The following is a 15,924-nucleotide window of genomic DNA, read 5'->3' on the forward strand; positions in this document are numbered from 1 at the left end:
TACAGTAACATATACCTGATACCTAGTGACTAATGCAGAATAGTACGTGTCATTCTTAGCATCTTTGAATACGTCTTCAGAATGCCTTATATTTGTATTTTAGTTCATTTAGCCCTTTTGATGTTTAATTTAGACAAAAAATGCCTAAAATTTGCTGACTATGTGAATGACCCACTGCTCACTGAGCCACTGTGAGCCACTGCTCACCCCACCCCTTTCTACTGCTGTGCAGGCCCTTTAACTGAGGGAGCGGGAGTGTGAGCAGCATGGTGCATGTCTCACCTTGAAATAAAAGCTTTATTCACCTTGGTTGGGAGGTGATATGTGAGATATGTAGCAAACTATGCACCCAACATTTTAACTCAGCTTAGCTTTTGGCCTTCACATGATTGGGTTGGTCCAAGAAGTCAAGTAGTCTCCGTCAGGCAAAAATCCAAGCAGCTCAAACAGAGACAGTTAACATGACTTGGTTATGTAATTTCACACTCGATGCTTGGACAGGCACTCCAGTATGCCTAATACAAACAATTAAAAAGTCAGTTTTACATAATATGTAAAAGTGAGAAATCACCCGTGCTCTGCTCCTTCATTACAAGTCATGAAGTCATTGTTTAGACCTTAAATTAATAGGTTAAATTATTTTTTACAGTTGTTTGACAATTAAGAACATCCACCCATTTTCCTCCGCTTATCCCGGTCGCGAGGGCAGCAGTCTCAGTAGGGAAGTCCACACTTCCAGTTCCACCGGGCGGACACTGAGGCATTTCCAGGCCAGCTGTGAGACATAACCCCTCCAGCATGTCCTAGGTCTTCAATTGATTCTTTGTGGACCGATGCACGAACAATCTGCAAAGTTGTGTGGGAATCACAGCCGTGTGTGTCCTAACAGCCGTTAAAACAACAACGTTCAAGATTCAAGATTCAAGAGTTTTATTGTCATATGCATAGTAAAACAGGCAGTTATACTATGCTGTTGACTTAAGACTATTGCATGATACTGTAGATGAGTCGGCTTGGCTTATTTAGGTTTTGAGCAAGTCTTTGTCACTTGGGAATGAACACAAGACTTATCATCATATTTGATTTAATTGTCTAATTGTCATATTCAAGGTGTGGAGGGAGACTTTTCTTGTATTCATTTTTTACCCTTAAAGAGATAGTTTGGATTTTTTGACATCCCCATCAGCAGTGTAGTGCATCAACAGTGACTTCGTCTCATCATCCGAGTTCTGGTTGGTTTTCGTGGTGGAGGAAAAGTTCCGGCGTTGAGCGTTTTGCTTCTCAAAACAATCTGTGTTCAAAAGAGTAATACATTTGCGTCACAAAACCATTGCCGACAAAAAAGGCAGATCCCCTTAATCGCTCTACGTTATTTTCTCTACGTCGGTATCACTGTGCGCTGCCGCTTGTCCATTGTCGTATATGCGCTCCACAGCGTTTAAATGCGCGGATGAAGGCTGCTGCGAGCGGTCTTCTAGCGCCCACTGCTGGCCAAATATATTCCAAAGTGCTTTCAGAGACATCTCAGCCTTTAATGTAATCCAAAATCATTTATTGTTGCCTTGCAATAACCTCCACTCTAACATAAACTCTGATAAGATCGTTGGCAATTTGTCAACACCGTAGAAAAAACGGGGACTAATGAAGTCCTTATGGCAGATGTTCATCACAGTCAGCTGACATGACCCAAAATGTCATGGAATATAATTTAGGAACCAACGGACATTATGTATGTATGTATGTATGTATGTATGTATGTATGTATGTATGCATTTGATCATAATTCCGACAAAAACATTTTTTTCTATTTTACCTGCAACCAGCGCATGAATAAAACTGACACTGTACAAACATTGTATTAAACATAAGAAAATAGATGTACACTTCCCTATACTGCTGATTGCTATATATATTCACATTTACATTCACATTCAACCCTCTAGTTAATGTAACATGCATGTTTTTACCATGTGGGAGAAATTCGGCCCACTTATATAGAAAACCCATACAAGCATCTCCTGACTGTGAGGCAGGCATGCTTACCGCTCATCCACCGTGGTCTCCAACATCAGTTGTATAACATAAAAGCAGCCTGGCTAGTCAGATGATATCGTATGCACACACGGCCAAAAAATGATGTTTTACAGTGATAATACTTATAATACTGATTACAGTTACAAGTTCAAATATTATATTGTTCTCACGATTATCAGGCGTGATTCACAACATGATTCATAACAATGGACACTTTTTTCCCCCTACTAGATTAACTCCTGACATTCAATTATTTGCCTGCATTGCATTCTTTTGACATTTTTTAAATAATGAAATGAAAGTTTAAACAATATTGTGCACATTTTCATTAGGCAAACACATGCCTGATTTCTAATAGGAATAAAAATAAACTTTAACCTGAGTGTGTAAATAAATAATATGGCCCACTACATTATATTAGTAAGTTTAAATTGTGTATGGTTTGTGTATTGCCATTGATTAAAAAAAATAAATTCTTGGAACTTTACTTCACAAAAAACACTTGGGACTCTTGTTAAAAATAACAAATTCTTCTTATTTAAAAAAGTGGACTCCTAAGGCCTCGGGAACCCGACACGTTATCTCGTCATGTGACGGCACGGTCTCGTGACCTAATGCGGAAGTGACAACACAACATAACACAAGGAAGAGCCGTTCGTGTTGATATTCGCAGCGTAGTAGCTCATCTTTTTCGTCTATCCAAACAACAATGGATGGATCTATCAGGGTATCATCGGACATCGCAGGCGGACCGCCACCTAATTTCAGAACGTAAGAAAATGAACATATTGTTCCCTCTTTTGTTGTTCAGTAGTTGCTATTTAGCTAGCTTAGCTAAAATAGCAGCTTACTGTTTTAGCGTGACTCGTGTCCTCCATGTGGAGATTTACTTAGGAAAATAGACATTTAAAATAACATAATTAATAAAAAGGTAGAATAGTCAGCTCAGTGGCAGGGAAGGAGTTGCACCCAAAGAGAACAGTAGTTGACTGTATGCATGTGTGCGTGTGGTCTCTGTGTTTGTGTCTGCCTCTGTGTCGGTTGCTTGCAGGAATGAAGGATCATTGGTTTCAGCCCTGAAGACGCTGTTGTTCTTCACCATCTTAATGGTCACGCTACCGATTGGTTTGTACTTCGCTTCAAAGGCTTACATCTTTGAAGGTAAGGAATCGCATTATCTAGTGTATGTACTAAACTATATAAGCATACAAGTAGAGTAACATGTACTTGTCTCTCATAATGTTTCAATAAAATGGATATTAGGACTGTAGTAACAAACCAGTTACGCGAGAAAGTGTCAACAGTCCGCTCTATATGTTACAGTGCTTAACGCGTCTATTAAACCACCTGTAATAAAAGAAAGAATATGTATATACAGAATTTTACAAAACTTACAATAACTAGCTGAACACTTATTGTTACCATATGGCAAGTAACAAATGTAGTCCTTTTTCCACACATAATACCCATATGCCTCTATTTTGTATGACATCCTGTGGCCTATAATTAAACTATTTAGATTTGTTTATTTTATTTTTTAAGTAAATATCTATATCAAACATGCTTTACTAATTTTTCTGCAAATTAAAATTTAATATCGGTAATTACCAATGATGTTAATTTAAGTCAGCTTTGGTGTGAACCACGGATGTCCAAACATTTTCCAGCGAGGGCCACGTCTACGTTGTTCGTTTAAAAAAAAAAAAAAAAAAAGCGAACATGAAATTTGCAAACATTGCATTTTTGTATGTGGTGGGCATCATTTTGGTCTCAACCTCTTAGAAAAGGGGCGTTTCCCAAGTGACGTTGGGAAGGCACAGCTCTGAGCTGATCATGCCTCGTAAACAAACCCTTCAAGTCGACTTCGTTCGATATATTTTCCATCAAAATGGTAGTCATGCCAAAACGTTGTGTTGCCGCTGGCTGTTCTGTGTCCGAGTGAAACTGGAAGTTTCATTTCTTTTCCGAAAGACATCGGTTTAAGACTACAGTGAACAAAGGAAGTACAGAGAACGACAGCCAATTGGACGCATCACCTCACATTCTGTTCTTTTCAATGGTAATTTCACTGAAGACTGCTATTAAGGAACACCTCTTCAAGAAGCGTTTGGCTCGAAAGTACTGTATAAACGCATTTGGATGCTAGGATGCTATTCCTGATGCTGTGCTACACAGGAAGGGACAAGACAAACCACGTCAAAGTTGCCACAGAACAGTAAGTCATATTTACATATTGTATTGTAAACACTAAGCCACCATGGCGACAAGCATTGAAAGCATTATACATGTTAAAGAAGGCTCCAAAGACCACTTTGCGCTCATTAAGAAGCCGATTTAAAACAGTAATTGAAGGATAAGCAAACTAATGATGCATTGCTCAGATTTTTGCTATAATGACTATAAACATCTTCTGTCTCGTCCATCCTCTCATGTTTGTTTACTCTGCCTAAGATGACAGCTGCCCCTTCGCCTACGTCACTTCCGCAAACACCCCTTTTCTGCGGCGGTCAGTGAACGTTTCTCCCGCCACGTACTATAAATGCAATTTTTACGAAGTTACCATTCACTTTCAAAAAACTGACAGCGTAGAACATAATTACAAACAATATAGAACATATTTAGACAAAGTTGATAAATCATGTCGGTGACCCTTTTAAATGCACTAGTGTACGCTCACAGCAGGTTTCCACCATTGCTGTGCCATACCATGCGCCTTCTTGTGTATAGTTTTTGCTGTTGTATACATATTTGTGGCTGGAATATCACCCAGTAATATGCTGCTAAAGCGAGAGCTGCTGAACCCCAACAATGACAAAGTTCTATTCTGGGTTCAGTGAAGTAAAACATGCCGCCGGCATGATTCAACTCCCTCTGAGCCTCCTCCGGGGTTTACTGTATGATCTGGTTGCACACATTCTCCATGGTTCATCATCTCCATTTTCTGTTCCCAGGCTCAATGAAGATGTCAAGCTCTGATAGCTACTTTTACGCCGCCATCGTCGCTGTGCTGGCAGTGCACGTGGTTCTGGCCTTGTTTGTTTATGTGGCCTGGAATGAAGGCACTCCCAAAGGGAAGGGGAAACATGACTAAAGCGCATCGCCATCCCTACAGTAAGACCAGAGCAGATGCGCAGACCTTGGGAAGGGATGCTCTTCTCCCCACCATCACCACTATCACCACCCTGGCTCAGCACTTCACAGTCAGGGATTTGGTGTTTGTTGGGCTTGAATCCGAGGTTAGGGCTATTGAAGCCACTGGACAGCCTCAGCACGGTCCCTTCTGACTTCTTTACTTCTGTCAACAGAGGGCAGCTCTTGTGTGGAAGTGCAGAAAGTCTCTGTACAATAATGTAGCAAAACATCTTCCCTATGTACATCAAGGAGATTATTTGCAACAATTTGACCATCAGAATTGCAAGTTTTTTACGCATGCATGTTCAAAATTAAAACAAAAAAATAGGATATCGTTTTTCCCGTATCATAATGTCACACCTCAGTTTTGCGGTCGAGTGGTGCTGTGGCACTTAGAATTAGGAAACAATTGTGATGTTGTGTCATGGTTTTTGTACAGATATTTGCTAATGTAGATATTGGTGTTAGGCAGAATGACCTCGTTGAATAAACTTAAAAATATGCAACCCCCTCAAACTGATCAGTCACTTGATTGTGATGAAGATTTCATTGCTTAAATCAGGGATGTCCAAACTTTTTTCAGCGAGGGCCACTGAAAAATGAAAGGATGCAAGGGGCACTGATATTTTGTAAAGCAGCACATGTAGATATGCTCAAAAGTTACATATATTTTCAAGAAGAAAAATGCATCTCATCTTCGTCATATACTTTAGGTGAAGAAACGTATTATTAATATGAACTTGGGTCTTTGCTCCTTTTTCCCCCCCATTTTTGCTGTTTTTTCCAAATATTTCAACTTTCTTCAGAAATAATCTCGTAAATTTTCATCTCTTAGTATAATTACTTTTTTCTGTAATATTTTGACAATATTTCCGTAACAGTATAACTCTTTACCCAACCTAATTTTCCCATTACGACTTTTAAAAAAATCTTTTTGCTTTAATATTTCATCTCTATGCTGCTATGTTTTTTTTCCAACCATTTCAACGTTCTTGTAAATTTTCTTCTCGAAATTATGACTTTACTCCCACAATATTTTGACCTAATTCCCATAATATTATAACATCTTCCTCAACCAAATTTTGAAAAAATTACAACTTTATTCGTTGTTTTGTTCAAAATTGCGTCTTTTTTTTCCTTTAACATTTCAACTTTATGCTGCTAAACTGACGAAATTGTTTCTCATAATATTAAATTACCATGTTTTTACAAGACTTTATTCATGAGGGATGCCCACTGCAACATCTGCACCTGAAGTTTACGGTGGAGTTGAAAGAGAAAGCACATTCTGAAAAGGTAAAAAAAAAAAAAAAATAACCCCAAAAGAATTAGCGATTGCAGCAAACATGATCTGAATTAAATGTATTAACAATACATGCTGCCAATTTGCATCATGTGGTTATAAAAAAAAACAGAAATCAGTTCGACCCCCCCGGCCCTCGCAAGGCGTTGAGGCGGTCACATGATGGCAGCAAAACACATGTTGCCAACATCCGAACTATCAAAACCAGGATTGCAAGAACATTTTCTGGCTTAGCAACCATGTCTCCGGCTGCTTCGTTCTTTCTCTCTTTAGTGCAAATTTGTTGTCATCTCCGCTGTGGCTTTGCAGCAGAATGTGTGCGTGGAGTTGACGGCTGAAGGCAGTCAAAGTCGTTCAGTCAGCATACATCACAAGATTGTTTTTCTTCTTCTTCTTTCTTCCTTTGACAGCTTTTTGTGAAGCAATTGTGAGCTTTGCTTCTGGCTGTTAATCATTTATTACACATTAGCAGGTTGGATTGTCCGTAAAATTAAATAACGCTTCAGTTAAATAAACGCTTCAGTGGTGCTTGACGGTTTTATTCCAAAGTATTATATGCACATGTCGTGGCTGAATAGATGAGGGAGCCATATTGGATACGTACAGCATGCTGTATCTGCTCTCTGCTTGTTCAATACGCTGAAGTTCCTTTAGAGTCCAGCAGGTGGCAGCGCAGCAGCGTCCCAGTGCTGATGGAGGCCTCGTCTAATGTCTGCCTGCGGCTGCTTGTGGCTCACATGGGGCAGCAAACCACACTAAGGTGACAAAATAACTCATCTGGACACCTGATTTTAAAGCCTCAATTAAAAATAAACAATAGAATGTTATTCCCCATGAAATTCTTCCCAGGTGTTTCTTTGAAGACCGCCGTTTAGAACAGAACCAATGGGGTGTCCCCTCCAGGGCCCATTTCTTAGTAACCACAACGCGTATGCTACACCTTTCTCTCTCATGGTTAGAAGCATTACTGAAGCGCAAAAGGTCCAAAAAGTGAGAGGACTGTGCCACACCTTAAAAAGGTTAACTAACCAAATAGCTAACATAGTCATAAATAAAGCCATACATTAAAACAGAAGGACCATTTTTACTCTCGTCAAAAGATCATCCATAAGATCAAATATCTTTTAAGGACCTAATGCAAAAATGCAGGTCAAAGATAGTCGTGAAATGACAAGAGGCTCTGCTGTCAAAGATCATCTACAGTCATGGAAAAAATGATTAGACCACCCTTGTTTCTTCAGTTCTTCTACGCTTGTCAAAGATCATCTTTATAACATGGGGTGCACAGCTGTTTTTAAGGACCTACTGCAAAAAATGCAGGTCACATATCTTCATTATGACAGGAGCCTCTGCTGTTTTTAAGGACCTAATGCATAAATGCAGGTCAAAGATCCTCAATGACAGGAGGTTCTACTGTTTTTAAGCATGTACTGGGGAAAAAAAGCCTGTAAAATAATTTTATCAAACAGGAGGGCACTGCTGTTTTTAAGCATACTCTGCAAAAAAAAAAAAAACTTGCCAAAGATCATTTATATGACAGGACTGCGCTGCTGTTTTTAAGGACCTAGTGCAAGACATGCTTGTCAAAGATAACCTACTGTATATCACAGGAGGGCACTGCTGTTTTTAAGGACCTAATGCAAAAATGCGGGTCAAAGACCCTCAATATGACAAGAGGCTCAGCTGTTTTTAAGAACGTACTGCAAAAAATGCTTGTCAAAGATCATCTGACAGGAGGGCACTGCTCTTTTTAAGGCTCTAATGCCAAAATACAAGTCTGAGATCCTCAATATGACAGGAGGTGCTGTTGTTTTTAAGGATCTACTGCTAAAAACGCTTGTCAAAGATACAGTAATCTACATGACAGGAGGCCTCTGCTGTTTTTAAGGAGCTACTGCAAAAAACACTTGTCAAAGATAAGCTATATGACAAGCGGCACTGCTGTTTTTAAGGACCTACTGGAAAAATGCAGGTCCTTGATCCTCAATTTGACAGGAGGCGCTGCTGTTTTTAAAGATTTACTACAAAAAACGCTTGTCCAAGGTCTTGTATATGCCTGCTGTTTATGAAGACAACTGCTGTTGGCTGACAGGCCTCATTCGATTGCATCTTAACAATTGTTTTGCACCACAAAAGAATGAAACTATTCTTGGTTTGGGGGGGTGCCTCTGCCTTAGAAAATAAATACTTGGACCTTGCAGCGTCTCCTCAGATGAGAGCTGTCCTATCTAGTCTTTGAGCATGTACAGATGAAGCCTGCTGGGATGAGAGGTGAAACGTCTTCGAAGACACCCTGACCAGTGCAGTCGCAATCGATTCAATACCCTGAGAATGTTTTTAAGGACCTACTGCAAAAGTGAAGGTCAAAGATCCTTAATATGATAGGAGTCTTTTTAAGGAGATACTGCACAAAGATCATCAGCATGACACGACCGCTCAGATGTTTTTTAAAAGGACCTGAGTCAAAGATTCTCTATGCAACAGGAGCACTCTTTTGTTTGCAACATGTGTTTGTCGTTCCACCAAAAGCATACACACGCAAAGACGGCTGAAATCTAATGATCTGGATTTGTTTTTAGTACATTTATATTGCAACACACACGCATTTCCTCCTTCCTGGACGTCAAGTGTTAACAGGGAAATTATTATCACACCAGGCAGGAGGCGTGTGAAAGCTTTGCCGTCATGAACAAGCTATGCTATTAACTCATTTACAAGCTTTTTTCCTTTTATATTCCAGAAGTACCGAGGTGATTTCCTGGATGAGCTCAATGAGCGCATGTGTGGGTATGCACACGTGCACAATATGTTGTTTGGACGATTGTGTGATGACTCACTCCCACGATCAGTGACCCCCCCCCCCAAAAAAAAAAATTGCATGGCAGTAGAGTGTTACATGTTTGTTCCATCAAATACGTCGTGTTGTGTTTGTACTTTTGTGATGCCCCCACTGAAGGATACCAGTGGAAAAATGTAATGAAAACCATAGAACAGGAAATGGAGCTCAGTGTGAGAAACACGTGTCCCTGTCCTGGCTGCTCAGTACAATACGAGCAAAGCGACAGTAACGATAGAGAAGAAGATGAATGTACAATATATTACTGAGCTGTGTTTGGTCTTAGTGTGAAGAGACTCGCCTCCCAGGCAGAAGCAGTAGTCCTCCCTCTGTTCTGCTGTTTTATGCCAGTTAATACAGTCCAGCAGTATGTCATGGTAACACTTTCACACTGGAACAGATTCATTCAAGTTCTCTTTTACTCCTTGAGAAAAATTGCATTGCGTTGGACCTTTGAGGTTCCACTAAAGCACAGGTGTCAAGCTCAAGGCCCGGGGGCCAGAATCGGCCCGCCACATAATTTTTTGTTACTGTGAAAGACTGAAAATAATTCACGTCAATTTTGACAGAAAATATGTACCGAATGCGGTTGGATTATTTTTATTTTTGGTGATTGTGATTGTGTGTGTGATGAAAACCCAGAACTTTGAGCAACTTTTCTCTCAAAAGTAAAGCTAAGATGATAGATTTAGATTTCCTTTTACATAATAAAACAGGATTGATTGGCACAGTTTTGCATAATAGGGCCTTTCAAGGGAGAACTGCAAATTGTTCTGGAATTTTGTCTGTCATCCACAATCCTTACGTGAGACATGAACACGTCTTCCTCTTTTCTGTGTGCGTTCTAAAGATGTAAAAACTAAAAAGCTAAAAAAGGCAACTAATTAGTGCACGTAATGGGACACACCTATTCTGCCTACAAAGCCTGCTATTAAAACACCTCCAAAAACCCCCAACAAGGTTTTATGGTTTTATATACAAGCTGTGACCATGTAGTAACAGGCACATTCATGATAACATGTCATACTTCAGGAATTTTGCCGTATTTTGATCATTTTAAGCATTACTGGAAACATAGAAACGAACGCCTACACCGAGCGTTAACTTTTCCAAACTCAAAAGCAAAAACACAGCAGCAGTGGCGGCAGCTCCAATATGTCGCGTTACCTTTCGGTAGTGGCCCGAGGCGTCGTGAGCGAGGTGCTGTGAGCCAGTCTGTGGTGAAACTAGTCGCTAGCTGGCTAGTAGCTACACGATGTGGTGTGGCGAGGTGTCACTACTCCGGTAAAGTAGTTCTTCGGTGTAACAATGTTGATAACAATAATAATAACAATGTCACTGTACTGTAGCTTGGAACGTTGTTGCCGTTTTTTTCAGAAGGCTTTATAGGCGGAATAGTTGCGTCCCATTATGTGCATTCTTAGCTGCCACTTTATATCTGTTTTTATATATTTAGAACGCACATAAAAGAGAAAGATGTGTGTTCGTGTCGCACGTAAGGATTGTGAATGATGATTATTCAAAAATAAGTACGGTTTTCCTTGAAGTACATCTTGATTTGTTCACTATGACGCCAACTACTAAATGTCAAATTTAAGACAAGTTTATTTCAGGATTTTTTTTCCCCAAAGAACATTGTCATCAAGTATGGTACAGTAATCAAATGAGAAAAACACGAGATAGAAACAGCTGTCCTTAGAATGTTACTGCAGTGTGAAAGAGACAAATATGGAAACTCCTGAGACGAATGCAGCCTCTCTTGAGGCACGTCCTGGAATAGGATACACTGGTTTCATGAGTGCCAGGCATTTCACAACATTGCACAAGCCTCCATCGATGCTGGATGTTGACGAAGTTCTAATTCACTTTGTCTTATTTCCTCAGAAGACTTCAGGTCCAAACTGAAGCCGTGGATTTGGTTCTCAAAAGTGGCAAGTTTTCTTGTGGAGTTTAACGTCCGCCATAAAAACCTGAGCATACTTCTATTTCAGTGTTCAGTCGCAATGGCGGAAAGAGCTTTTCACCATTCACACCAGGGACGTCACTAAGTTTGAAAGCTAGGGGGGGGCTTGGTCCCTAGGTGTATGTCTAGGAATGCCGGGAATTTTGTAACGGCACCAACATACGCTTCATCAATGAATCAATTATTTGAAAAAGTGTCTGGCTTTATTTGCCTTCCCTGGAAGACTTTACTACCACAGTATGTCTTCAGGAAATCTTGTTGTGAACAACGTAAGTAAACTTTACATTACATGAACAAGGACTGACATCAACTTACAATCTGATGTGTGAGAAATTTGTGTGAACCCCTCCGGCCGACTTCAGGATCTTGACCTTTTGCGTAACTGCGAAGCAATGACATGCACCTTCTGCCTGGTGTGAGAGAATTCAGGTGAAAACCGCCATTGTTTTATTTTGAAGCTTCGTTTGCACTGAACAGGAAGTCGCCGTGTACATGATTTATTGATGTTGTGTGACTAGACAAGAAGTATGTGAAGTTGTCCAACCAACACACGGCACTTGGGTCCTAATGGTGATGTCTGCCATCATTTTAATCAAAAACACAGTCAAACCTCGGTTTTCAAATGCCCCAGTTTTCGTACTATTTGATTTTCAAAGAATTTTTGCAGTGGTTTCCGTACACCATCTCAGTTATCGTACAAACTAGTGCGTTTGCCCTGTATTGTATCATTCCACGGAATCGAGTGCCCAAGTAAAGCACCCTAGGCACTGCCGACTCCGTGCATTTTTTCATTGAATGTGACTGCTGCATAACCCGCCATGGGGCCAAAACATTTTAATAAAGGTGAGAAACAATACCGAATTCAAAATAAGAAATCATCGCTAAGTGAAAAGGTGGCCAATCTTGCCAGGATGTGTGGGAAGTCAACAAGAAGGAACAGTAAGTTCCAGAAAGTAGAAATCAAGGACGCTAATGTTGTTGGTGGGGATAAACCCCTCCCCTCTTCCTTGTCCACTCCTCACCGTAAAGTGAAAGGTGAGGTTAAAGGTTCATTCATCCATTTCGTTCAATAACTGATATGTATTTCACATTGTTTTCTGCATGTGAAACAGATTCATTGGATTTACATTCTTTCTTTTGGGAAGAATTGCATGAAAACCGAGGTGCCACTGGAATAACGACGTTATTTGTATTTTATTCTTATTTGTTTTTTATTGCTAATATTATTGCTGACTTGTGTCACAAAAAATCAGCTGTAATTTTGGCAGACGTAGGAACATTTTAGCCACCCTAACATAGACTTAGTGACGTCCGTGATTCACACTCCTTCCAAGTACTGTCTTGCCTCAGAAAGTGGACCGTGCACCATTTCCTGCGTCTAACAAAAGAACTTTACCGAGGACCTCGAACGTCAACTATGGAATGAGTCAAACCTGCACTATGAGTGAACGCTCCCAAACAACATTCACTCCCTTCACAGCGATGTAAGACCCTTCAGACAGAGAAACCTCATATCTTCAGATCATCTATTCTCGTCTTGTTGCTGGTGTGTTTGACACCGCGGCCCGGCCTGGCCTGCGTGGGTGTCCCGGGGGCCGACCCTGCTGGCTTCTTCCCTTTCAGGTCACATTCCTCCGTCTTGCTGCTGCTCCTTTCCGCCGCCAAGTTGTCCTTGTTTTGGTCGTAGGCCGCCTTGCTGTGGCAGGGGTGGAAGGACGAGTCGGCGCCCTCAGGCAGAGGCGAGAGGTTGTAGCTTGGCGGGCGATGCTCGTGGAAGTAGTCGTCATAAGTTGGCCCGAACTGCACTCCGGTGTCACTCGGCTCCTTGGAGATGCTGTCAGGTGACTGGTTGCGTCTTTTAAAGGTGATGCCCTGGCGGCACTTGGTGAAGCCCAGGTGATAGATCTCAATGAGGTTGAGGAAGAGGGAAACACTGGCTACGCCCAGCATGAAGATGATGAAGATGGTTTTCTCAGTGGGACGGGAGATGTAGCAGTTCACCGCGTTCGGGCACGGCGGCCTGTCACATGTGTACATGGGCTTCAGCTCAAAGCCGTACAAAAGGTACTGGGCCACAATGAAGCCCACCTCAAAGAGGGTCTTAAAAATGACATTGAAGACATATGTGCGCAAAAGCTCCCCCTGCAGGCGAACCCGGCCTTTATCGTCCCTCATTAGAGGCTTCTTGTGCTTGTGTGCATCCACAACAACGGCCGGCCTGTCTGGATGCTGTGCTTGCTCCTTCTCCTTCTGCTTCTCCTCCATGCGCACCAGATGTAGAATGTGGCCCAGGTAGATCAGCGTCGGCGTGGACACAAAGATGATCTGCAGCACCCAGAAGCGAACGTGAGAGATGGGGAAGGTGATGTCGTAGCATACATTCTCGCAACCGGGCTGCTTGGTGTCGCAGGTGAAGCCCGACTGCTCGTCGCCCCACACCTTCTCCGTGGCGGCGCTCAGAATCAGGATGCGGAAGATGAAGAGGACCGTGAGCCACACCTTGCCCACCACGGTGGAGTGCTCCTGGGCTTTTTCCAGGAGCTTGCCCAGCAGGTTCCAGTCCCCCATGGTCTATGTCAGCTCACAGCTGGGACTGGAAGAGTTAAGAAGACTGTTTAGTCCAAAACCTTCAAACAAAGTAAGTTTTCAATTTGGACCCTGAATGCATCACTACACCCCCTTACACACATGTTCTGTTGCTCATTCTGTGTGCGGACAAAGAAGCCGCAATTTTACAGCCTCAGAGGTAGTATCAAAGTCGGAACAGAGGCTGGACGATGCCTGTGTGAAACCGTATAGCGGAATGCCGGGGCCGGAGTGTGAACTTTAACACCCAACACTCACTTTTCCTGTCTTGTTGCGCTGAACGCAATCACGCACAGGCATCTAATTATCTCACTGTGGCGGGGAAGTACAGACAGGTTAGGGCAATGTTCTGCTTTGACCGTGTCTGTGTGAAATCCACAGGTGGATAAATGTGAGCTCTACTGATGCAGCGCTTTTGTGGGATTTCTGTGTGAAAGTGGTCAAAAAATACATTCCTAAAGATTTCTTAGAATAATGAAACAAGCTGAATAAAATATGATAACATTCAACACATTATCAAGCGATAGGATTTAATACAACAATGCTACTGTACTACTGCTACTTGCGATAGTAATTATAATAACAACCATAACAGTATTATTACTGTTCATAACAACAGCAATGACAATCTAGTCCAGGGGTTTCCAGACTTCTTCCAGCGGGGGCCGCAAACTAAAAAGTCAAAGTTTGTGTGTGGGGGGGGGACCACTTCGATATACAGTCATCGCTCTCTACATCGTGGTTCACCTTTCGCGACATCGCTGTTTCACAGATTTTTTTTTTATGGCAATTTTGTATGCTTTCTTTTTACAGTGTATGAACGCACATTGTGTTATGCGTCCTGATTGGCTGAGGGACTGTAGACCATTGTCAATCAACCTCCCCCGTGCCGTGTCTCCTGTTGTTTTCGATCGCTAGCAAACAGCTAGCAGTGTGACTCTGAACTCTGTACGTTTGCAAGTTTTCTCCCTGATAAAACCCACAATGTCGACGAAACGTTCTGCACCCAAAAGGCAGAGGAAGACGCTAAACATGGCACAAAAAGTCGAACCTCTGGACATGCTGGTGTTTATGTGAAAGGCCCATCAATAACCAGTGTCATATTTTTGAAGTTCCGGAATGTGCAATCCATCCGTCCATATCGTGCACATAAGTAAAATAATCTAACAGTTACAGTTAGTATCCTCCTCTTTGAGAAGGCCTTACCAAGTTCAGCAGGGACAACAGCAAATGAGTCTCAAGAGGCAGGCGGTTAACAAAGTACAACTTCGTGACGACTGCTCTATTCCACGTGGACCTCAACAGGATTATATTTACTTTAACAGAGTATATATTTGGCATGTGTGGACAGGGAACGGCAGGTTCCAGTCATGATCCTGCAAGTCGTGGCCCCAGCTTTGGCAACACAATCCGTGCACTGAGTGAAATGAAGCACCAGCTGTTGAAGTTCACGTTGGTAGGACTGGAATAATGTTAGGAAGGTCAGCACCTGGACTACTCAGAACAATCCTGTTCAGACAGAGGATAGCAATTTAGATGTAAAACTCACCTTATCAGCCGATACATCCCTTGTGATGAACTCCTACGCGTTTTCCAGGGTCCATGAGGCCGACTGCCCCTGCTGACAGGCCGTAGTGCGTCTAAACGTGCTCTTCGGAGTCCTTTAGCAATGCCCTTGAATGGACAGGAAAAGTGAACTTCCACACCAACGACCCCACTGTCTGCCTGTCCAGCTCAGGAAAAATCCAAGACCATGTTCTTCCACTAACCACAACACGCTTCTAGACACGCTCTCAACCATGTCCCTCTCCCAAACACCCCCCCCCCCCCCCCATGGTTAAATTTGGCCCAGGGTGCACTTGAATGTAAACTATTAAAGCCGGTCTACTAGGTTGGTTGCTTGAGACGGACAAGTCATCTGGCCAATGATGTTCCAAATTCAAGTGGTCCTGGTCTCTAAATATAGCACGGGGGGGTGGGGTGTTGTCTCTCCTATCATGGAGGGCATGGTTTGGAGATGAGTGGCCATTTGCATCCTCGCAGTGGAATGAAAGGAACAGGAGCAATAAG

The 15,924-nt window shown here is 42.0% G+C and overlaps 2 protein-coding genes across 2 annotated transcripts; one reads left to right on the plus strand and one right to left on the minus strand.

The window, feature by feature from the left end:
- Positions 1-2,657: 2,657 nt before the first annotated feature.
- Positions 2,658-5,682, plus strand: vma21 (vacuolar ATPase assembly factor VMA21). The gene is made up of 3 exons (XM_054792678.1): positions 2,658-2,805; positions 3,086-3,195; positions 4,986-5,682. The coding sequence occupies exons 1-3, from the start codon at positions 2,744-2,746 to the stop codon at positions 5,123-5,125; spliced, it is 312 nt and encodes a 103-aa protein (XP_054648653.1). The 5' UTR covers positions 2,658-2,743; the 3' UTR covers positions 5,126-5,682.
- Positions 5,683-10,938: 5,256 nt separating this feature from the next.
- Positions 10,939-15,617, minus strand: LOC129190192 (gap junction alpha-3 protein-like). Its single transcript, XM_054792677.1, has 2 exons — positions 15,404-15,617; positions 10,939-13,861 (listed from the first exon to the last, which is right to left on the minus strand). The coding sequence occupies exon 2, from the start codon at positions 13,834-13,836 to the stop codon at positions 12,778-12,780; it is 1,059 nt and encodes a 352-aa protein (XP_054648652.1). The 5' UTR covers positions 13,837-13,861; positions 15,404-15,617; the 3' UTR covers positions 10,939-12,777.
- Positions 15,618-15,924: the final 307 nt, after the last annotated feature.

Source organism: Dunckerocampus dactyliophorus, chromosome 11 (assembly GCF_027744805.1).
Source record: "Dunckerocampus dactyliophorus isolate RoL2022-P2 chromosome 11, RoL_Ddac_1.1, whole genome shotgun sequence".
Taxonomy (NCBI): Eukaryota; Metazoa; Chordata; class Actinopteri; order Syngnathiformes; family Syngnathidae; genus Dunckerocampus; species Dunckerocampus dactyliophorus.